The sequence below is a fragment of the Podarcis liolepis genome, assembly GCF_965112155.1.
Source record: "Podarcis liolepis genome assembly, chromosome: 16".
In the NCBI taxonomy this organism is placed as follows: domain Eukaryota; kingdom Metazoa; phylum Chordata; class Lepidosauria; order Squamata; family Lacertidae; genus Podarcis; species Podarcis liolepis.
The window spans coordinates 30,465,724-30,489,216 of record NC_139567.1 but is presented as its reverse complement, the minus strand read 5'-3'; the positions used below and the strand labels follow the sequence as shown (position 1 = coordinate 30,489,216).

General features: G+C 47.0%; 1 protein-coding gene across 3 annotated transcripts in view; it reads left to right on the top strand.

Annotated features, from left to right (window-relative positions):
* MTMR4 (myotubularin related protein 4) overlaps positions 1-23,223 on the top strand; it is a 47,525-nt gene extending 24,302 nt beyond the window's left edge. For all 3 annotated transcript variants that reach the window (XM_083479189.1, XM_083479190.1, XM_083479188.1), the window contains 16 exons: positions 3,125-3,241; positions 4,139-4,221; positions 6,138-6,304; positions 6,629-6,725; positions 7,707-7,820; positions 8,614-8,810; positions 9,677-9,805; positions 10,406-10,517; positions 12,506-12,701; positions 13,853-14,038; positions 15,151-15,321; positions 15,408-15,562; positions 16,383-17,634; positions 18,292-18,402; positions 19,042-19,130; positions 21,022-23,223. In XM_083479189.1, coding sequence (XP_083335315.1) covers positions 3,125-3,241; positions 4,139-4,221; positions 6,138-6,304; positions 6,629-6,725; positions 7,707-7,820; positions 8,614-8,810; positions 9,677-9,805; positions 10,406-10,517; positions 12,506-12,701; positions 13,853-14,038; positions 15,151-15,321; positions 15,408-15,562; positions 16,383-17,634; positions 18,292-18,402; positions 19,042-19,130; positions 21,022-21,199 — 3,354 coding nt within the window. In that variant the 3' untranslated portion in view covers positions 21,200-23,223. The remainder of the gene's footprint in view (positions 1-3,124; positions 3,242-4,138; positions 4,222-6,137; positions 6,305-6,628; positions 6,726-7,706; positions 7,821-8,613; positions 8,811-9,676; positions 9,806-10,405; positions 10,518-12,505; positions 12,702-13,852; positions 14,039-15,150; positions 15,322-15,407; positions 15,563-16,382; positions 17,635-18,291; positions 18,403-19,041; positions 19,131-21,021) is intronic.
* Positions 23,224-23,493: the final 270 nt, after the last annotated feature.

Below are 23,493 nucleotides of genomic sequence, written 5' to 3'. Positions count from 1 at the left end.
CCTCCAGACTCCTGGAAGCGAATGTTTCCTGCAGCCTGAGTGCAAAGCTGTGTCACAGCTGCTGCTGCAAGGACACACTGTTATCACTCTGGAGTCATTCAGACCTCTGTGAATCCTGGTCCTTTCCCCTGCTCCTCAGAGCTAGTTCTCTGTCCCTTCTAGAGCTGCACCATATTTCTTCTGCTTTGCAAGGGAGGGACAGGGACAGACAGAGTAGCACACAAAATCTGCTGGAATGTACAATCTCCTGGAGACTTGTGACCACCAAAAGAAAAGAAATAGTGGGAAAGAAACTGAAAATTCAAAATGTCCTTAATGACCCTGAGTTTCTGTTTTTTAATATGCCGGTCTAAGCCACTCCTGGCAATGAACTGGGACAGTGAACAGCCAGAAACAGAATCTCTTTAAATGTTGCAAATCTGTCTATCAGCCGCTGATAGCCAAGAACACAACTACCTCCCGTACCTAAGCTGTCAGGCTGGGCTGGACTTTATTATTACATTATAGCTATTGTCACAGTAAAAGTCACATTGGGCTCCCAGAATGAGAAATATGTAGCAACAGAGGTCACAAAGAGTCGGACACGACTAAACAACAACAAAAGCTTTTACATTATCAAGGGCTCAATCTTTGGGTTACAGAGATCTTGGTGAGTGTTCAAGGCTGAAGAAAACGGCTACTGGGCTAGACTAGCATTGACCCCAGACATGTTTTGTCCTGTCTTAAAATAGTTGTACAGTTTTCTATGCACGCCTTTCAGAGGGCCAACCAAGCCTTGGTTTCCTTTTGTTTGTAAAGGCATTTGAGAAATTTCTATGTCGACCTGGGATAGTTCAGTTGGTATATCATGAGACTCTCGCGATCTCAGGGTTGTGGGTTCGAGTACCACATTGGGCAAAATTTCCCTGCATTGCAGGGTGTTGGACTTAATATTCCTCATGGTCCCTTCCAACTCTACAATTTTATGGTTCTGGGAGACTGTTAATTCACTGTCCTATGCATTTATAGACTGTAAGGTGTTGTGCATCTTTGAAAGGGGAACCTCCACAATAGAAGAGGCCTTCTGAGCTGAAGCTAATAAATAGAGAATGTAGTTGCACCTGGATTTCAACATGGGCCATGTAATTGGGCAATGTAACTGGAATGTCATATGAACAAGATCTTGTCTGGTGAACTCAGTGCAGATTTAAGCAAAATCCCCCAAATACCACTTCTGAACACATTTATTATATATTGGATTAAAAGGGATTGGGGTGGTGATAGCTAAATATCCTGTGAAGTGACCTCAGGGAAACAGAGCCCACACAGAGAGGAATTTTCTGTGGCTCCCCTCTGATGCCGCCTCCTTTCCACCCAAATACTCTGAGGAGGACTGTAATAATTTATTGTTTGGGCCAGCTATTGGCATGGGAGGATTACACTTCCAAATATGAGGCTGAATTTTTAGCATATATTTTTCTTTGCCTTGATTTTTAAATTGTGTGCATTGACACACACACACACACACACTAGATCTTAGAATATTAAACTCAAACAACCAAGTAAAACAGAGGGATGCTGCATATGGAATTGGGACTCCCTGTCTTCTGTGTGCTCATACATATATTTTATCATGGTTATGCATGGGGGCAGTGAGAACAAATTACAGGAGGAGGCTTTTGAGAGTATGCCCTGTGATTTGCTTCCTGTGATGTGCCGATGTGCCTTTGAGCCTTGTTCAATTTTGCTGTGTCAGTGTTGCCACAGAGAGTTGTAACGGGGGGCGGGGGGGGGGGAGAGGCAGCCTGGGCATCCTGCTGCATGATTTCATATTCTCCTTCCCCCAGGGAATAAAATCACATTTCATAAAATCTCAGCGGTGTTTCAAAGACGCAGGCAGCCGGCTCTGAACGCTTTCTTGTTCCTTGTTGAAGCCCAGAACTTAAAAGGCCAGAGTGAGGCAGCGAGGCGTCCCTTTTTTATGCTGCCAGCTAAATTGAACTCCAAACCCTCCCCCTCTGATTTCCACAGTCCTGTGAGAATTTCACACCCCCTGCACAATTTCACACCAGCCTTCAGGTGTTAAGCTTCCCAGTTAACCAGCAGAAAGGGGAAAAAGAGGAATGGAGGAGATCTATATTTAAGCATGGGAAGATACCCCTTGATGTTTTCAGGAGGAAACAAACACAATTTAGCAGTTCGGTTCAAATGCAGTACAGACCAACAGTTCAGAGGATCATCTCTTCCCACATCCTTGATGGGGGGGTTGGGGGAAGGGGGCTGGGGGAAAGCTCTTAAAATGTGGTTGTATGGTATTTGTGCAGTATGTATCTGAACATAGCAGGGAGATACAGTAATTGGGAGGTAACTTCAGTTGGCTGGTCATATTAGAAACAAAGAAGCTGCCTTATATACAGAATCATCTACTGTAGCAAGTGAAGACTTGTGGGGGTCTCTCCCAGCCTTCCTGAAGAAGCAGGGGCGCCATCTCACCCTCAGGATTGTGGGTGCCAGCCACCATAACGCGAACATGTGACATCACACACACAACGTGTAACATTGCGTCACACTTTTGGAGTGGGGCTCCTCCAAAAATGCAACATGACGTTGCGTGCTGTGTGTGTGGTGTCACACTCCTCATGTTCCTAACTCCTTGTTTTAAAAGAAGAGGAAATCCGAGGCTGTATTTTGAGGAGATTGTAGCCATTGCTTCCATGCATCTCTTGGGACCTGTTCCCACTGCAGACACCCAGAAGAGTGCTGGACTGATGGTGGGAACTGTAGAGCCAGGAACAGGCTTAGTGACCTTGCTCTTTTTGTATCCCAGTGCAGTGTCCTTCAACCCTTCTTGTCCCCAGGTGATTTTGGCCTACAGCTTCCATCATTCCTGACTGTTGACTATGCTAGCTGGGGTGGGGTGAAGTGATGGGACTTGTAGTCCAACATCTTCAGGGGATTCCAGATTGTAGAGCACTGCTCCAGTACCTTGAGAACTTTCCAGCTTGTTCCCAAGTGGAAGTCCTCATGGACTTAGATGTCAATATTTCTCTCTCTCTCTTAGTCACCTGTTCAAGTGATGCTGTGGGTGGTGGCCTCCTTGGAACTTCAGCCAGAAGGTTTTAACACTCCTCCTTTCCCCTTCCAGGTTCCATTTTCAGTGCTACAGGGAGAGGGTGTGGAATATTTGGGCCATGCGAGTGACGCCATCATTGCCATTTCCAACTACCGGCTCCATATCAAGTTTAAAGACTCTGTAATCAACGTACGTCTGGGGCTACACGTCTGTCTGTCTGTCTGTTTGGGCAGAGTCTGCAATGTCTTTGATTAGGTCGCTCCCCCCCTTACCATTGGAAGAGTCCTTTATTCTCCCCTTTTCAACCCTGCTGCCAAAATGGTCCTATTTGGGTGCTCCTTGCTCCCCTGTCCCCCTGCATTCCTGATCAACCCACTCAGTCTGGGCTGTTTGTTCTTCAAGCAGCCCCAGGTGACTCAAGCAAAGGGAGGGAACAATCATACCCTCTGGAGGAAGATACATGCACAAACACCCTTAGAAAGATCACTACCAATCTGACATTTGTGGGTGAGGTGCGTGGAATTCCTTCTTGAAGGATTCACTGAAAATTGTAACACAATAATATGCAAATATAGGAAGTAAAAGAAACAATGGAGATGCAATTAAAAGTCAATATGAATGCCTCTGGACCGCCTGGGTGAAACTTGTGGGCAACTGGTGGTATACAGATAACCTCTCTGTTAGAATAATACAGATTTTGTTGTTAATGCTGTGGGGCCTCATTAATGTGACATCCCTTTGGACCTCAGCATATCTTAATCTGGGATATTAGAAATGTGGGAAGTTTGGTTAGGTTTCTGCCCGCAGAGGTTGGCATTTGCCTGCCTTGTTAGTTAGTTAATTTACTTATTAATTACATTTATATCCCACCTATCCTCCTAGGAGCTCCCTTAGTGCTCCCTTCCCCTTTTATCCTGTGCAACCCTGTGAGGTAGTTTAGACTGTGACTGGCCCAGTGTCACTCAGTGAACTTCATGGCTGAGCAGGGATTTGAACCCTGGTCTCCAAGGTTCTTGTCTGACACTCCATAACCACTACACCGCACAACCTCACACTGATTCACTCATTCCTTGTCTTTTGTTCTAGGTGCCTTTGAGAATGATGGAAAGTGTGGAGAGTCGGGACATGTTCCAGCTTCACATTGTCTGCAAGGACTCCAAAGTAGTCAGGTAGGTGCTACCTGATGACAGCCTAGGGTTATAGCAGGCAGGTAACTAACATAAATGAGGGGGTGGGGGAAACTCATTTTGGGTGAAGGGCCACATTCCCCTTGGAAACCTGTTGTGGTTATACATTCCAGTATTGGGTCAGACCAGACCCACACATCTCTCTGTTGTGTCGTGACCTGCCTTGAGATCATCTGTGAGAAAGGGCAGAATATTAATGTTATTAAATAAACAAAAATTAATGCACACCACCACACAAACCTATTTCCCATGGAAACAGACACATGTATTTAATTCTTAGCAATGCCATTCATGTTTCACGTTTTTCTTCGTCAGTCCTTTTTTTCTTTTTTTAGCACAGAGATTATAGAAAAAGCTCTTCAACACCCTTTTTCTATCCTGGCTTTGAAAAATGCAAACTCATTAAATCCCCTTGGAAGAATGCAAATAACTTCAGTGCACACAATTGAACTACAAACTCTGCCTTACGGTTTTTGTAAACTTCAGAAATCAGCTGCATCTCAGAAATTGCACACATGCAGTTGCAAAATGCATGGACTCCTTTTTGCATATTTGCAAGGGTTCTGAGTCTGCCAAGACATTTCCAACATAGAAAGCTGCCTTGCACTAAGCCCAGACCTTTGGTCCATCTAGCTCAGTATTGTCTACATCTGAACTGACCGGCAGAGGCCCTCCAGGGTTTCAGACAGAGAACATTCTCGGTCCTACCTGGTGCTGCCATTAGTAATTGAACTTAGGACCATCTACATCCAAAGCAGATGCTCTACCACTGAGCTACGAGCCTTTCCATGCTTTGAACTTGTAATGGGCAGAGCTGCCATTGCATGCTGCATGGCATCAAAACCCTCTTCCTTCCCCAATGGCACAGTTAAAATCTGGCTGTGAGCTGCATGCGGGGGATTCCCCACCACTCCTCTTAACATATGGTGTTGGTAGTGTGGTCTGTAAACCAGGTCCCCTCACCAGAACATAAGAATTGCCTAGGTGAATTAGGCCAAGGTTAAACTTGTCCAGCGTTCTCTTTCCAACGGGGAGCAGCCCAGAAGCAGTTCGTGAAGGCAGCAGTGCCCCCCCACCCACTTTATTTCCTCCATCACCATCTGGTATTCAGAGGTAGACTTCCCCTGCAAATGGAAGTTCAGTTTTCTGCCCTGGCTAACAACACCTTGCAAAGAACTCTCCTCTACAAATTTGTCTTTGGGGCTACCAACGCTGATGGCTTTAAAAGAAGATTAGCTTTTAATGTTTGATGTATTATAGTATTTTAATATTCTTTTGGAAGCCGCCCAGAGTGGCTGGGGAAGCCCAGCCAGATGGGCGGGGTATAAATAATAAATTATTATTATTATTATTATATTATTATTATTATGGAGGAGAGGGCTAATGATGGCTACTAGCCACGATGGCTCTGCTCTGCCTCCACAGTCAGAGGCTGTAATGCTTTTGAATACCAGTTGCTGGAAACCACAGGAAGGGAAAGGGCTCTTGTGCTTGGAATCTGTTTGAGGGTTTCCTACAGCTATCTGGTCGGCCACTGTGAAAACATGCTGAACTACATGGGCCTTTGGCCTGATTCAGCAGACTCTTCCTATGTTCTTAAGTGGTTTTTTGAAGTTGTATTTATACGTATGTTTTAAAAAGCAACAGCACTAGGAACAAAAGTGGTTCAAACCTTGCTGTTCTTAGGTACATGTCACAGGTCTAGTAGATATATCATCCCATTATCCAGAGCTTTTGTTGTTAAATGTTTTTATTGAGTCTCTAAGCTAGTGGCCACAGGCAGTAGACATCAAAGAGATTGTGGGTGCTTATGTCTCCGTTCATTCCTGTAGTTCAGTTTGTCTGTCTTGCTTTTCTGAGCATTACAAAGTGTGCCTGTACCCATCTATGTCTTGCAGGTGCCATTTTTCTACTTTTAAGCAATGCCAGGAATGGCTGAAAAGGCTGAGCCGAGCCATCGCTCGCCCTACCAGGCCGGAAGACCTGTTTGCGTTTGCTTACCACGCCTGGTGCTTGGGGGTTTGTGCTGATGAGGAGGACCAGCATGCCCACCTCTGCCGCCCTGGTAGGTCAAAAGGGACACCTTCTAAGGCAAATCTAAGAGGGGCCTCTAGCCGCCGTTTTTCATGCCTCGCCATGCTGGGCCCCGTTAACCCCCTCCTCACCAATTTAAGACAGAGCTGTGCTCTGACAGCCTTTGCTTACCTGGTTTCCCTCCAGAGATTTTGGACGACAGCTCCCATCAGCCCCAGCCAGCACGACTGTGCTGCCATCTTTTGCAGCATCATGTGGCAGTTTTGACGGGAATGGTGGGAGCTGGAGTCCCAAACTTCTGGATGGCACTTGGTGCTTGAGCTGACTTAAAAAAAACCTGCTTATCCCTTTACAGGAGACCATGTGAAATACCGCTTTGAGATGGAGCTGACTCGGATGGGCTTTGACTTGCAAAATGTGTGGAGGGTTTCTGACATCAATAACAACTACAAGTGAGTCATCGATAAAGGCTTCACCATCTTCAGAGGCAAAAAGAATCTGCAGCCCCTCACCCGCCTTGTTACTGGGCATTACATTAGCTAGGCATCTATCCCTTTAGAACAGTGGTTCCCAAAGGGTGAGATTACCTAGGGGGGTGCTGGAGGTAGATATGACTATCAGACTTCAAATGCTGGCATCACTGGATCAAGTTCATCAGCTTTGTTGAATTAATTCTTTAACTGGATTTTGAATAAATGTGCAATAGATTGTTACTGCTTTGAATTTTATTGTGTTATTATCTTCCATAGTGGGTCCTCCAAATGGCTATTCTGAATAATGCTTCTTTTAGGGTAGGATACTGGGAATGAGTTGATGGGACCCAAGGGGATAGTGGTCCAAAAAAGTTTGGGAACCCCTGCTTTAGAATATAGGAACGTGAAACAAATAATATAGGAGCAGAGACAATGCCTCTTGATTGTCTGGATGGAGAGAGGATGTGTGTGTGTGTGTGAGGTGTGTAGAAACCCACAAAAAATCCAGTATTGTGTGATTGGAATGCATCTTGTTGTACAAAGGTGAGAGTCACATCTTTGACCCACCCACTTTTGCCTCTAGCTCCGCCCATCACTGGCATGCAGCCTTTGGACATTTCCCCAGGTCCGAAGTGCTACCCTTGGGCTGAAAAAGGCCCCCTGCTCCCGCCCCACTTGTGATCACCTAAGATTGCCTATCCCTTTTCTTCCCCTTCTATTTCCAGTTGAAGAGCCCGTTGTTGTTGTTGTTGTTGTTGTTGTTGTTGTTGTTGTTGTTGTTGTTGTTGTTGTTGCTGCTGCTGCTGCTGCTGCTGCTGCTACACATTTCAGAAGTTCTTCTTAGTGGCTCTCCAAACATGCACAGCCTTGCAAGTTTTTTTAAAAAATAAGGTCTGGAATTTGCTCTCATTTCTTTCACTCCTGTCCCATGGTCAGCTCCCTGTGTCGTTTCTTTCTTAGGTTGTGCACCAGCTACCCGCAGAAACTCCTGGTTCCTGTTTGGATCACTGACAAGGAGCTGGAGAACGTGGCTTCCTTTCGATCGTGGAAGCGAATTCCAGCAGTTGTGTATAGGTACGAAAAAGAATGCTTCAACTATAGAAGGTTTCAAATCCAGTGGCAGCTGAGGGGAATCACTGAGATTCTGTGGGTTGAAGGCTGCAAACCATGGTCCTGCTTATATCTTATCAGCCAAAGATTGATCAAATTGGATTATTCATCTGTTTTTAGATATAGGCCAAGTAGACTAGATGATCTGTAGGCTCATGGCGTGATCTACAAAACCCATACCACCATCCTTGTTGCTGTCTGGTTTGGTTCTAGAGTTGCTATGGGAATTTATTTGTTATTTAGTTGGTGTTGTATGTACAGAGCCTTTGCAGAAAGAGAGTGAGTTCTGGGCTGTGTACCCTCATCTGCAGCACAAGGTCTGGTCTTTGACACAGAATTTACCTTCTTATTTTTGCATTTTCATAACTCAAGTAACAGGGAGGACCTTTTCCTCATGTTGCTTTGCAGATCTTTCTCTCTGTCTCTCAGTCCTACAACTCCTAGCATCCCCAGCCAGCATAGGCAATGGACAGGGATCATGGGATTTGTAGTCCGAAACATCTGGAGGGTACGGCATTGTGGAAGGTTGCTGCAAACATAGAATTGTAGAGTTGGACGGGATTCTGAGGGTCATCTAGTCCAGCTACTAGATCATACATGCAATATGGAATAAGGCTCCATATTCTTTCATGGGATCCTGGGAAATGCTGACCTCCCCGATCAAAAAATATCCTTATTATTTGGCTGAGAAGCTGTGGCTTCTTGAGACAGGTCCATGTACTCTGGGACTAGTGGGCTTCCTTGATTTCCTTCCCAGACATTTGCGCAACGGGGCGGTGATTGCGCGCTGCAGTCAGCCGGAGATCAGCTGGTGGGGCTGGCGCAACGCTGATGACGAGTACCTCGTAACCTCCATCGCCAAAGCCTGTGCCTTGAACCCTGGACAGAGGCTGGCAGGGGGGACCCCGCACTCTGGGCTCAGCGACGGGAACGAGGCCTGTGATGCTGGTTTTGGTAAGTAAGGCAGGCAGGCATGTTCTCATCTCTCAACTTTTGCTGCTTAAATGCTGTATCGCCCTTTGGCAGAGTTTGGTCCCTTGACCATGATAGCATAGGCCTGGCCTTACTTCTAGTGTCTTCTTGAAGAGTGTGGTTAAAATTGTAGCCCCGGAATTCTCTTTAGTCCAGTCCCTGTTCCACATCGGAATTGTGCAAATAAAGCCACAAGCTGGTTTTCTGCTGAAAGGTTCTAGGAGGGCAGCTACTGCCAGAAGCTGGAAAGAAAGACTCCAAGATTATGATCCCAGTTAGCCATCTAAAAAGCAGATCATGAGAGCTGATAAGTCGTTCCCCCCCCCCAGCTCTGCTCTGAACACACTGCAATTGGGAGTGTTGTGAGAGCAGAGAGAGAAGGCTGCAAGCCGACCTCTGATTCCCTATCAAAACAGCTAATGGCCAGTGTAAGGACATTAATGGTTGCGCCTACAGTTTTTGTTTAAAGAGTGTAGTTCGTTGTCATCTCTTGTTATGCCTCTGACAGACTTGTGGAGTGCAGTTATACCCTTTCCTCATTACTTTATCCCTGAAAGCTGCTCTCTGTTTGCCACCTCCAATTTCTGTTTGAATTTCTCCTCCTTGAACACTTGTTCACAAGGCCCAAACCAGAAATAGTATTCTAGATATGGCATCATGTAATGCTTCTGAGAATTATGACTGCAAAGAAGGCAAAGGCTGCTTAGTTATCCTTTGTTGGTACTTTTGTTCAAGTTCACTCTGAGGCCGCTTTTTTATTTTTCTTCTGAATTCCATATTGCTGGGCAGATTGTATAGAATTAGGACATGGATCGGGAGATGGGAGACTGAAGTGTCCTTTTTTGCAGATTCATCTCTGACTGCGTGCTCAAGTGTGGAGAGTTCAGCAACACCTCAGAAGCTGCTGATCCTGGATGCCCGGTCCTACACTGCCGCCGTCGCCAACCGAGCTAAGGGAGGAGGCTGTGAATGTGAAGGTAAGAGGGGCATTTGAGCACACAATAGGGGTACATGAGTCAAAGCCCCTAAGAGAAGTGCTGGTGTGGCTTTCTGCTCCCCAGCTCCCCATCTCTGTGCTTGACTTGTCAGGAGGGGACGGGAGAGGACAGGAGCATGTGCCCAGGGCAAATCCAACCTGTTTTGCCACAGCTGAGTCACAAGGTGTCCTTTTCAGAAAAGTCTCTGCTGCTATTCATTTATTCACTCACACACACACACACACACACACACACATGCTATTCTTTGTGAGTGGGTCGGCTGTAAGGCAGGTTGGAGGGTGCATCTGCGATGTGTGGTCAGATTTTAAGCATTCCTCCCATTATTCATGCCTCATTGTGGTTGGGTTATATAGGCTCATGTTAAAAACTTTGATATATGTAATTGCAACTCTGTAATTTGTTTTTTATATCAGATATGTTCCGTGTATGGTTCTCTTACTGTTTACATGTTTATGTGTTAGTTTGTGACAGATCAGTAACAAATAGAATAAGATTATTTTTTTTTTGCTGCGAGATATTTCCTTTGACAGCCAGCGTCAGCTTCCAGCTGACCCCCTCCCTTTCTGTGCTGTGTTTCAGAGTATTACCCAAACTGTGAAGTGGTGTTCATGGGGATGGCCAACATCCATTCCATCCGCAACAGCTTCCAGTACCTGCGGGCTGTCTGCAGTCAGATGCCAGACCCTAGCAAGTAAGTTCCAATCTGCGTTTTCAGTTGGTTAATGGGACTGATAGCTTTTAACTCCAATTTAGGGTGAGGTTTCTTCCCAGGGCCTCCTGATCAGGATGGGATAGCACAGGGGCACAGCCCAACACCTCCCCACCTGTGTTCAACCAAAGGCAAACTGTTCCAGAAGCTCTGCAAACGCCATCTTGGTAGTCAAGATCACCCCAAAATTAATTGGTAGTTGTTGTAACAGTGAGCTCATATATGTTTATATTCACTTGCTTTGATACAGGTTAATTGCCTTGCTTTGAAGTTCTCCTTATCTGGGCAGTTTGGAGTGCTGGGCTCTGAGCCCAGAAGGGGAGCTGACCTGTAAGATTTGGGTATTTGCCACCTATGCCCTCATCTGGTCAGGTGAAGTGATGAGAGGTCCTTGGGCACGGGCAAGGCATCTTCTGGCTGCAGTGTCTGTCCCACGTCTGTAAAAGGTTGGGAGACCTGGCAGGTTGATTTGCTGTAAGTCTGCACCTTCTTTAATAAAGCCCTAGAACTGGCCGTTCTGTTGTTTTTTGACATCCTTCTTTGGTTATCCCTGCACCCAGCCACTCCCACAAGCCCTCCTTTGGGCTTGTGGCTCAGAACATCACCCCATTCATCCTTCCAGCAACCATGAGAATTTGAGAGGAGGTGATTGTTCCAGGGTCACATGGTGAGCTTCATGGCCGAGCATGGATTTGAACCCAGGGCTTGACAGTCTCTCCACTATGTCTCAGTGTCTCTCTGGGGGTTTTTTTGTTTTGCAGGGCAGGGGGATCTTATCTGGCCACTCTCTTCCTAGCTGCTCCGCTTTCTCTTGCCTCCTTTCCACCCCACAGGGCAATGACCTCAATATTGATAGCTGCTCTTTCTGCCCCTGCCTTTTCTGCTGTGTCTTTTTAGGCCAGCTTCATCACATCACTCTTCTTTTCCCCTGTTGCCATGGAAATGTTTCCTCCTAGCTTATTGAGGGCCAGCAGTCTGAAGAGCAGGAGGGAGCTTTCTCTGTTTCCTTGTGGTGCTGCTGGTTGCCAGCAGCTGCAGCAAGTGCATGCCATGTCCTTGGTAAGGAGCTTTCTCCTTGGAAAAGGTGGCATCTGCTGTCAATCTCTCTGTGGATCCTCACTTTCCAACCCTTGACGCAGGGGAGGGGAGCTTCAGGTTGGAAGGTGTTCAACCTTCCAAGGGCCATATGGGGACAAATTGGAAAGTGAGTGGAGCAATGAATATAATTAGTACCTTTGTCCAGCAGGCAAGTGTCTAAACACACTTCCACACCTCTCTCCATCCTCCACCCAGGCAAGGCAAGAGGCATGAACAGGGAAGGGCAGGAGTGGGCTAGGATAGCAGTTCAGGGTGTAGGTTGGGGGGGGCAGCTAGTTTAAAAAGATCAAGACTGTTGGATCCAATGCAAGGCCAGTCTGGTCCTGCATCTGGAAACCCACCCCTGCGGACAACCAACTTTGTGGGCTCTGATGAGGGTGCTACTGATTGAGAGAGAAGAGGAGGCATTTCTGGATGAAGCAGGTCATGGAGGCAACTGATAGGACAGGGCTGAGGGATGGTTGTCAGCTAGAGCGCCACATTCCCTTGTGAGCCACATTCCGGGGTTCACAGCCCAGTGGTGGCTGCGACCAGCAGCAGAAGTGGGTAGGGCAATGTATATGACTCTTCCCTTTCTACACTAGCAGCTTCCAGCCATGCAACTGCCAGAAGCAGGATCACAGTTCGAGGACATGTTCCATTTGGGCAAAAGCACCGAAGGAGGGAGAGGAGCTGGGCCAGTGATGGAGGGTGGCTGTGTGAGAGGGAGTGTTGCTGAGAAAGAGAAGGGGGTAGCATGGGGAGAGTGAGGGCTGAATTGAGGGGCCTGGAGAGCAGTTGCTTCCCCCCCCCCCCCGGATCTGAGGGTTCCCCACAGCTCCCTTAGATCTGTCAGAAGCTTAATGTTCTCCCTTTCCTGTATCCCTTTCCAGCTGGCTGTCAGCTCTAGAGAGCACCAAGTGGCTGCAGCACCTTTCTGTCATGCTGAAGGCAGCTGTGTTGGTCTCCAATGCTGTCGACCGAGAGGGGCGCCCTGTGCTGGTTCACTGCTCAGACGGCTGGGACAGGACCCCACAGATTGTCACCCTGGCAAAGATCCTTCTGGACCCTTACTACCGGACAATGGAGGTATCATGTCTCTTTTGCCTGTTAACATAAGATGAAAGGGCAGTTTCAGGAGAACCTGACCTGGGTGGGTGGGGCATTCTCTTGCTTTGGCCTCTTTATATAATAGTCCAAAGTGGACAAAGCACAACCTATTCTCATGCTTCTCCCAAGTCCTCTATGTCTCTTTCTTCCAACTGATAGGGCAATCTCTCACAGGAGGCAATGAGCTTTCACCTTGTTATCTCTTCTGGAACAAGCTTGTGCCTTTCTGTGAAATTAAAAAGAGTTTACTTTTTTATTTTGGAGTGTTACCCAATCAAGAAAGTAGGACATCATCGGCCATATAAAGTTGGTCAGATAAATGGTTCTTCATATTATTTTTAGATAGGCACACAGCACCTTACAGAATGAGAATAGTCAGGACCCTGCCCTCAAGGAGCTTACAATCTAAAACAAACAACGTGGAAGATAAAAGGAAGCTGGTGGGGGAAGGGTAGATGGGGACAGCAAGGGAAGAAAGTGGGCAAATACAGTAACATGGAGTTAGACTTCCTACATTTCAGGGGGTTGGGCCAGATGGCCCTTGGTGTCACTCCCAACTCTACAGTTCAAGGAATAGGCAAGTTTTGAGTTGGGATCTGACGAGTGAGAGAAGGCACTGCACAATTTGCCTAGGAAAAGTGTTCCAAGCATACAAAGCAGCAAGGAAGAATGGACATTGTTGTATTTGGAATCAAGGGATTTTTCTGGTGGCCAAGCTGGGACTAAAGATCACAGGAAGCGATCTAATGGAAAGGAGAGCAGAAGAATGGGGTAGGGCAAGGCTGTGGAGAACTTTCAAGGTTGGAAGCTGCCTTATACTAAGTCAAGGCACTAGTCTGTCTTCCTCAGTATTGTCTATTGGCAGTGGTGGCTCTCCAGAGTTTCAAACAGGGAGTCTCATCCAGCCCTACCTGGGGATTGAACCTGGGACTTACTGTGAGTGCTCTACTGCTGAACTATAGCCGCTGAGCTAAGGCAAGGGGTTGTGCTGGAAACACCAGTGAGGGGATATGAGGAGGAATGTTACAATCTGAGGAATGACTTTGGCAGCCCTAGAAGCTTCCTGCCCCTTCATTGGGGGCTGCCCAGTGGGTCTACGGCGGTGACATTTCTCTCCTTCCTCTTGGCAGGGTTTCCAGGTGCTGGTTGAATCAGACTGGCTGGATTATGGCCACAAGTTTGGGGATCGCTGTGGACACCAGGAGAAGGCGGAGGATCAGAACGAGCAGTGCCCCGTTTTCCTGCAGTGGCTGGATTCTGTCCACCAGTTGCTCAAGCAGTTCCCCTGCCTTTTTGAGTTCAATGAAGCTTTCTTGGTAAGAGAGAGCCTGCAACAGCCTAGGGAGGGGCAAATCACAGTAGACCCATCATTTTATCACAGGCTGATCTTTCTAATGGGAGAGTCAAGATGGCTCACAAGAGCTTAGTTTGAAGAATAAATCATGCATTCATTCATCATTTTATTTGTACAGCATCCTGCTTTTGTTGGAGAGAGAAGTTTGGAAGAGAGATTCTTACTCTTTCATAGCAGAGTTAGCACAATGGTGATTGCTCCAAGGATGTTGAAACTTGGTGCCCTTATCCACCTTTAAATAAACAATCCCCATGAGAATACTTAGGCTAGAATAAATCAGACACTTAGCTTACCGAGTTTCCAGAAGGCCCTTCTCTAAGTCCCACCACCCTCGCAGGCATGCTTGGTGGGAGGGAACTTTCTCAGTGGCAATTCCCAGGCTTTGGAACTCCCTTCCTAGAGAAGCCAGAATGACTCTGTCATTGTCCTTCCACCAGCAGCTGAAGACTGTTCCATTCCAACAGTCCTTTCAGGAAAGGGCCTTCAACAGTGCTGTGCTCTTTGACTACTTGTATTTTAAGAGATTAAATGTTTATATTATTTTAATTCTATTAGAGTTTAATTACCTTTTAACTATAATTTTTATATGTTTTTAGTTGCTTGTATTTTATCTGTGTTCTTTTCATTTGTGTAAGCTGCCTTGAAGCCCTATCCGGGGAAAAGACAGGATAAATAATAATAATCAAAGAATATCAGATATTAATATTAAGAAATAATTTGAGAATGAAGAGTTCAAATTGCGTAAAATAGTACATCACAGTTTTCCCTTTCTTCATGCAACACACTTTCTGCTGCCCTTGACAGCAGGTAGGCTGGTCCAGTCATTAGTTTCAGTTATACTTTAATCATGAGCATCTGAAGTGTGAGTGCACAGGGCCAAGAATACTCCAGGTAGTTTCCAAATATAAGTCTATAAACATTTATTTCTCATATATTTATTTCTACCGACCGTGTCCTGAGACACCTTGCAGTGTATAATATTTTTTTTTAATAACACAGAAGCATGAAAAGCGTTCTTCCGGAGATGGGCTCATGTAAGCTTTAACCCAAAGCTCTTCCTGTCATCTCCTCCAGGTGAAATTGGTGCAGCACACCTACTCCTGCCTTTATGGGACCTTCCTGGGGAACAGTCCCTGTGAGCGCGAGATCCACAACATCGCCAAGCGCACCTGCTCGGTCTGGTCCCTCTTGAGAGCTGGCAACAAGAACTTCCACAACCTGCTCTACATGCCTGGTAGCGAACAGGTGAGTGGGATTCCCACCCCTGGTGCTGGAGGAGGGGGAGGTGTCCTGCCCTGACTGAGCTTGCTTTTCTCCACCTTCCATGGCAGGTGCTGCACCCCGTATGCCATGTGCGAGCACTGCACCTCTGGACGGCTGTGTATCTCCCGGCATCCTCCCCATGCCCCCTTGGAGAAGAGGGCATGGACCTCTACCTGCCTTCTGGATCCCAAAGCCAGGAGTTTAGCAGCAGGTCTCTTGACAGGTAGGATAAAGTGACCCTCGTCTTGTGAGTTGCACCAGGGTTTCTAAGGATGACTGCTTGCATTAGCTGTGGTTTCTGCATTGTAAAGGGTGGGACCAGATGACCCTTTGAGTCCCTTCAAACACTACAATTCTATGATTCTAGGTCTAGAGCATAGCTCAAATTTTGCCATATATTTTCCATTTCCACTATATACAGTGGGTCTTGTCCAAGGGAAGGTTCTGGTGCTTTCAACCTACTTTGTATTCATCACATTATCCACTTGTATATTCTGACCTTCCCCACTGCCCTAAAAAATCTTGGAAGAGTTGTTAATGTCAGTGCTTATCAAGAACCTGACATTTAAATCTAACACACCAAGAAAGGATGCTTCTACGTATGTGGTGATTTCTTTACTGTTTTTTTCAAAGCTTTGGAGAAAGGACCATATAAGATACATTTTGAAATGCCAAGGTGCATTGTAAGGATTGAATGCCTCTTATCCAAATGGTTGCTGAGGGTCCCCTCAACCTGTTCATCCTGAGATACACAGTCGTAATTGCTCTGTACTGAGCATTATCATCAAAGAAAGAGACCATTAGAAACAGTGAGGCCTCTGAAGCCCTTCGGAAAATATCTAGGTTTTTCTCCATTGGCCATAAACACTTGACGTGGGGCCAGAGACTGGTTGGCAGACTTTCAGGTAGTGAGGACAGGCTCTGGCCACTTGGCTGCTTGCATCCATGGTGAACCCATATCCTGTTTCAGGCCCTGCAAGGGCCTCCACGGGCAGAGAGAGATCATTCTCTCCAGTGCCTAAGGTTTCCTTTTGTGGTTCCAGATTACCAAAGACCAGATCTATGGACGATCTTCTTTCTGCCTGCGATCCCAGCAGCTTGCTGACCCGCACATCAAGTGATCCGAACCTGAACAACCACTGTCAGGATGTCAGGGTCAGCCTGGAGCCCAGGCATCCTGGTGCTGAGGAGACGGCAGCTGGCAAAGAGAGTGTGGGAGAGGAACCTCCCCAGGTGCCTCCACAGCAGCAGGAAGAAAAAGAAGAAGTGCACCCCTTGCCTCTTGCCAGCGACGGGAACTCTGAAAACAACAGAACTGAACAGCCACAGACATCACAAGACCATAGAGGGTCTCAGCAATTAAATGGTGTATCTCCCAAGGTAGAAAATGTAAGCAGAGCAAGTCCAGAAGCAGTGGAAGGTCCCTGCCCCACTCAAAACGCTTCTCAGTTGACAAAGCCTTTGGGGGAAGTGACTGGAACGGATGAGCAGCTTGGAAAGTTCCTCTGCAACCATGCAAAAGATGTTGGCCTGGAATCTAACAGCCCCTTGGACCTTGCAGAGCCCTGCTGCCCTGACACCTCCCTCCAGCCTTCAGTGGGTGGCCCCCGTTGGATTCCACCAGCTCCGAGTGTTCCAAGGCAGGATGCTCCTGGATGCCGGAACGAGGAGGAGGACGGCAAGAGTGGCCGCGTCAGGCATGGGGAAGAGGGCAGCCAGACAGGGAAGGCTCAGCCGGAGTTGTGGCGGAAAGGGATCTCTCAGAGCCAGACGAGCGAATTTTCTTTCCTGGGAGCCAGCTGGGACAGCTTTCAGGGAATGGGGACGTCGCTTCCCGGAGGTGACGTGGGTCCCCGGCGGCTCCTCTCTTATGGCTGCTGCAACAAGAGGCTGAGCAGCAGGCACTTCTGGGCCTCTGGACTGTGCCTCAGTGGTCAGTGGCCTTTGAAAGAGAGTGCAAAGCCCCCTGGCTGCTCCAGCCACTCCGGCACCCACTGCGCAGGCTATGCTGGGAAGTCCAGCAAGGTGTGGCTCCCTTGCCATCTGAAGCAGGCCCTCGGCTCCAAGCACGCACCACCGAGCAGCCCCTCCCCAGTGCCTCCGCTCTACCTAGACGACGACGGGCTCCCCTTCCCAACAGACGTGATCCAGCACAGGCTGCGGCAGATCGAGGCCACCTACAAGCAGGAGGTTGAGCAACTACGCAGGCAGGTGCGGGAGCTGCAGCTCAGGCTGGACATTCGCCATTGCTACCCGCCTCCAGCTGAACCGCAAATGGACTACGAAGACGACTTCGTAAGTGACGGCTTGCAGGTGTGGTTTCTTCAGCAGCCCCTGGGGAAGGCGTGCAATCATTTAATTGTAGATGGGAGGAGTTGAAAGGTCATCAACAACACACCTGCCTCAGAGGCATCTCTGTCTCCTAGTGGGTTCCAAGCAGAACATAGCTACAAAGCTGTGAGGTTCTGGTGGAGCAGATAAGGCGTACACGCTGCCAGATTCCATTCACATAGTTCTGAGAATCATTTGTTCCTTGCTTGCGTCTCCTCTTGTCTCCCCCTCTCTTCCCGTTTTCCAACAGAGGCATTCCCCAGTCTCCCACTCCACTGTTCTGTTGGTTGAAGAGGGTCTGTAGCTCAGTGGGGGAGCTCATGATTTGCGTGTGGAAGTCCCATCCTAGGTTCCATTTCTGGAAACTCCAGTTATAAAAAGATCAGGCAGCTGTTATGGGAAGGACCCTCTGCCTAAGACTCTGGAGAAGTGCTACTGGTTACAGTAGATACTGGGGTAGATGGGACAGTTGGCTTGACCTGATACAAGGCAGCTTCCGATGCCCCTGTGAGCAAAATTATTCCCAACTCACAGTTAGAGGATACTGAGGTTTCAGGGGGAGGTGGAAATGTGTGTGGTATGTAACAGATTAGCTAATGGCTGTCGTGGCCTTCCTTGCAGACCTGCCTCAAGGAATCAGATGGCAGTGAAAATGAGGACTTCTACTCTGACCACAGTGAAGACTGTCTATCTGAAGCAAGCTGGGAGCCTGTTGATAAAAGGGAAACTGAGGTTTGTTGCATCTCCTTAGTTGGCTAGCATGACATGGGAAGCAGCTGCATGGCTGACATGGGTAGCATGACATGGGAAGCTCAGTATTTCCATTATTTTGTGTGTGTCTGCTATTGCCCCATTCTAGATCTCTCTTGCATTTCACTATATCTGGATGTATTAAGGGTTTAATGAACTGTATGTCTAGAAGTACCCCTTATTTGTCTACTCTGGACTTCCTAGCTGGATGTCCTTCATATGTTTTGGACTGCAACTCCTATTATCTTTGACCAATGGCTGTGTTTACTGGGGCTGTTGGGAGTGCTAGTTCAAAACTTGTGGAGGCACCAGGATGGGGAATGCCAGTCTACTCCATGGAGCAATTACTCTCTGACATCCTTTCTGATGCTTGAAAACTCAGCATTCTTCCTATTTCTAGAGAAAACATTCATTTTATCGTTTGCTTTTTCCCATCTTAAACTGTCAGTGTGGCCCCCTTCTGAATTGTTTCCTGTGTGTCAATCACTTTTCTGAAACTGGAAGTGCTGGAAACACAGAACTCCAAGCAAAGCTTTCAAATGTGCCAAGTAAATGCTGCTCCCTGACTCTGTATACGAATATCCTTCTAACCAACAGATACACACTGTGATTTCTCTGCAGGTCACTCGCTGGGTTCCAGACCACATGGCCTCACACTGCTTTAACTGTGACTGTGAGTTCTGGTTAGCCAAACGCAGGCACCACTGCAGGTAACGCTTAGCAACTGCTATGACTTTTCCTTGTCAGTTGTCTGTTTTATTTTTCTTCCCCTCAGTTCAGTAACTACATCTCAAATGTTCATGGTGAATAGAATTTTGAGAAGGATTGGGCAGCAGATTCCCCACTGGAGAGCAGGAGGAATGGTTTCTTTCCTGGCAAGTATGGGACGGTTGGCCAGTGTAATTGCCAACCATTTGCTTAAATGCTTGGAAGAGTGTAGGGTGTTTTGCTCTCAGGAAATTAACAAAGATGTTCACTACATCAGTATTTTTAGATTACATCCTTTATACTTAAAAATTGTATAAACAGTTTGCCTGATGTTATGCTTTTACAAGGAAAATTTAGGATTCTGCGGATGAAAAATTGGATAATGAATATTCCTAGAAAAGCCATTCTTAAAACTCTGTGGGATTAAAATCCACTAAGTCCTGTTTTTTTGTTTTTTGCTGATGACAGCATTTTCCTGAAAGTACTAAATCAGTGCCTTAACAAGACTGTAGTATTAATAACCAAGATAAAATAATAGGTATATAAGAGAGCCCTGCTTGTTCAGACCTAGGGGTGGAGGGATGTCTGTGTCTGTTTTGCATGTGTTCATTCATGAGACCATTTTGTCCTTCTTTCCAAGCAGTTTTGTCTGCTGCTTTCTAGACATGGGTCCAAGTGGTTTTGCCTTTGCCTCATGGCTTCCTCCTGGAAAACCCACTCCTTTAGTTTTAAGTCAGAACAAATGTTTGTTCCGATTCAGCAATAAACCACAAGTTTCCCTGGGGGAAAGTGGTGGGGCACACGGCTGTGTGGCTGAGCCCCTAGCACCAAATGTTGCAGCCTCTTCTCAAAGTGGAGTTGCTCCATCCGCTTGATCAATTTGGTTTCCCTTTTCTGAACCTTTTCCAGCCCTTAAATATCCTTTCCAGGCGTAGCGAACAGAATTGTACACAAGTGTTCCAAGTGTGGCTGCACTGTAGAATTCCATAAAGCATTACAGTATTGGCAGTTTTATTTTCAGCCCCTTTCCTAACGACCCCTAACATGGCGTTCACCTTTTTCACAGCTGCCACACACTAGGTTGATGTTTTCATTGAGCTTTCTACTACAACGCCAGATCCTTTTCCTAGTCAGTCACCACTTGCTCAGACCCCATCAGTGTATATAGAATCATAGTATTGTAGGGTTGGAAGGGACCAAAGGATCATCTGGTGCAACCCCCTGCCATGTGTAGTTAGGAATTTTTTTGGCCCAATGTATAGAAAGTACAGGTACGTCGGCATACATGAGGAAGTGAGAGGCCTTACAGAAAGGGAAAAAAGTTGGAAAGGGCAAAGATGGAATTCTGTGAGGAGATAGATGAGTACTGTGAGCAGAGCTGAAATGGAAAGCTTGGAGGACAAAATGGGAGTGGGGATGAAAGGTTTCTGAGCAGGAGTTGTGGGCTAAATCAGCTGTCAGTGCTTTAGCCCAGCGTTATGTGAACATATAAAGCTGAAGGTCTTTCCCAGCCCCACTGAGATGCCAACCTGGCACTTCCTGCATTCAAATATGTCCTCTGCCGCTGAGCTATGGGCACTCCCTGCAAGCAACTGCTCTTCCATTCCCACTTATAAGCCAAAAAGTAGTGCATAGCAGATGTAAGAAGCTCTGGTTAATTCATGCTATATTCCCAGTGCCCCCACAGGAGAATCTGTTCCTTAGGCCACAGGGGCTACTGAAGAACCACAGTGCAGCAGAATACCTGGGGTTGCTTGGATGACATTGTCTAATTCATTACTGTGCCAAACAAGATAACAGAACCCCCTTCTCTTTAGACAAGATCCTCCCCACACCAGACCACTTTGGCTCCAGGGTCACAGCTGTCCTTGTGTTCTTTTACTCCTTGCCCAGGAATTGTGGGAACGTGTTCTGTGCCAGCTGCTGCCACCTGAAGCTGCCCATTCCTGATCAGCAGCTCTATGACCCGGTCCTCGTCTGCAACACCTGTTACGATCACATCCAGGTATCCCGTGCCAGGGAACTTATGAGCCAGCATCTGAAGAAGCCCATTGCCACCGCTTCTAGCTGAACGCCAGCAGAGGAAAACTTGTCAGGGCCTGGCCTTTTCAACTTGCAGACTGGAAGGAAAGGGGAGGGGCTGCCTCTGCTGCAGCTGAGGAGGTCGGTAGCGCAGCACTTGATCACCAAGCCTTGTATGCACTGTTGGCGATTTCCCCCACTTGGTGCCCCGTGTATTGGAGATGAGGAAATTGGATTAAAGAGTGTGATATGGCCCACCTCATGGTACTGTTTGTGGTCTGAAGACCTGAGGCTAAATCGGAGACCGCGGTGTCTTTACTTCAGAGGGCTGGCGAGGGATGTGGTGCAGATTACAACTGCCTTGTTCCCAAAAGCAATAGGAAGGTATGATCAGAACCAGACCCTCTTCTCCCCCACCTCACAAAGGCAGGCAGGTTGACTTGTGCAAGGAAGAAGAAGACTGCAGCCTCAGAGTTGTACATCTGCAGGAGCTCACTCTGGCTGTGTCTGTCACGTCTCAGTTGTGTTCGGCTTGCCAACCACTTCCCTGAGTGGCTCAAGGCCAGCACTAGTACAAAAAGCAGGAGCTGGGGCGGGGACTTCCATACTAAGCAGAGCATCTCTCTCTCTGTGTCCCTTCCCTGTGTCCCTTCAGGGAGTAAGACTCTTTGCCCCGGCAGCTGGGCTGTTGCTTGTGGAAAGCAGTTAAGTTTGGCTTGCTATACACTTCCTGCCCTCTGTGGGTTTTGGGCAGCCAGTTCCCGCCTGGCGTCTTCGCAGGAGACACCTCGAGCCTCCCTCGATCTACACCACAGTGTGTCATTCTCCTCCACTCCTTATTGCTGCACTTGTGTCTATTTCTGGTTGCTCTTTTATCCTGAAAACCTGGTGCCTGGAGGGGGCAGTCTGTGTAGGTTTTCTTTACCTCCTGGAATGTGCTGTTTATAGTGTGCTTGAGGGTTTCAGTCCAAAATGCTGCTAATGTTATTTCTCTCTGCACTTAAAAACTGTAGTCTGGAGAACAAAAGTGGGGGGTGGGGGTGGGAGGGAGGGAGGGAAGAATGCCAATTTCACAAATGGGAGGCGGCGAACACTTGCAGACAGGGACTTCCTGTTCCTGTCACTCAAGAAGCTGCAAGGGGTAATATAAAAGGCCATCATCATCATCATCACCACCTTCACAAAACTGCTCTCCAGCTCATTCTGACATCAATAAACCCCCTTGTTGGAAATGTCTCTCTTGATTTATAGATGCTTCACTTCAGTGACTGTATCAATTACTTTTCCCTAATACTTTCTCTTCCATCCAAACGAGCACTTACATGCTTTACAAAAGGGGAGTGAGATGCGGCCAACATTTCCACAGCTTTTCATGAGCGCAATGTTCATGATCACTTTTTCCTGAAGTGTAGTACATCTGCAGGGGGGAGTAAACAGGATTGTGAGGGTTTCTTCCAGCTGGTCCAAGAGCTCTCAGATGCTCCACCAATAGGCGGGGCCAAGACATCTTGTCTCAAGAATGCGAAAATACTGCCCTCTCCACACTCAGATTGCATTCTTGCCAGCAGTCTATTCCTGGCTGATTTTTTTTTATAAAAAAAACTTTCAGTGAAGTTAGTGGTTCTGTCTACCTTATTCTTTCTTCCACATTTCAGCTTGCTTTTGGTCATAAGCCTAAAAGCCAGCATCATCCTCTGACACTGGATCTCCTTGAGTTGCCCTGTGGCCTCTTTCAAGGAGCAAAAAAACAACAACACCACACCCCTCATATTGCTAAAAGGTGGGATCTCCGATTTTGCCATATTCTGAGCTTTGTCCATGTGAAGTGATGGAAATAGGAGGAAGAGTTCAGGTTTGGTTCCAACTCATTTGCACAGATGTTGAACAAAAATCCGAAAACAAAAGTAGAATAAGACCCTCTCAAGTCATGGTTAATCAAAACTGCTTTCAGCTCTCATGAATTTGTGTCACTGTCTTCAGGCAAAAAACAACTCCAAAATCAGATCAATAGCTTTGTGACAGGCAATGTGCTGTAAGAAATTCAATACAGTTGAATAAAATCTCTATATTAGTGCTGCTTTGTTGGACCGTTTTATTTAATCATGAGTGAATGAATGATATTCCTGGAGCCTTTCCTAGAGGAGGATATAACCGGGGCTGCTCTGTTTCTCCTAGGTGAAAAAATGGCTTTTCAAAAGAAAAGGTTGGTGGTTAACAGCTTGGAGAGGGCCCTTAATTTAACTGTGTCAAGAGCAGGCTGGGATCAGTGCCATTATGGACTCCACTGTACTTTGCAGAAAAATAATAAATCACAGGTCCCTGGCTTGAGAAATTTCAAGCTGA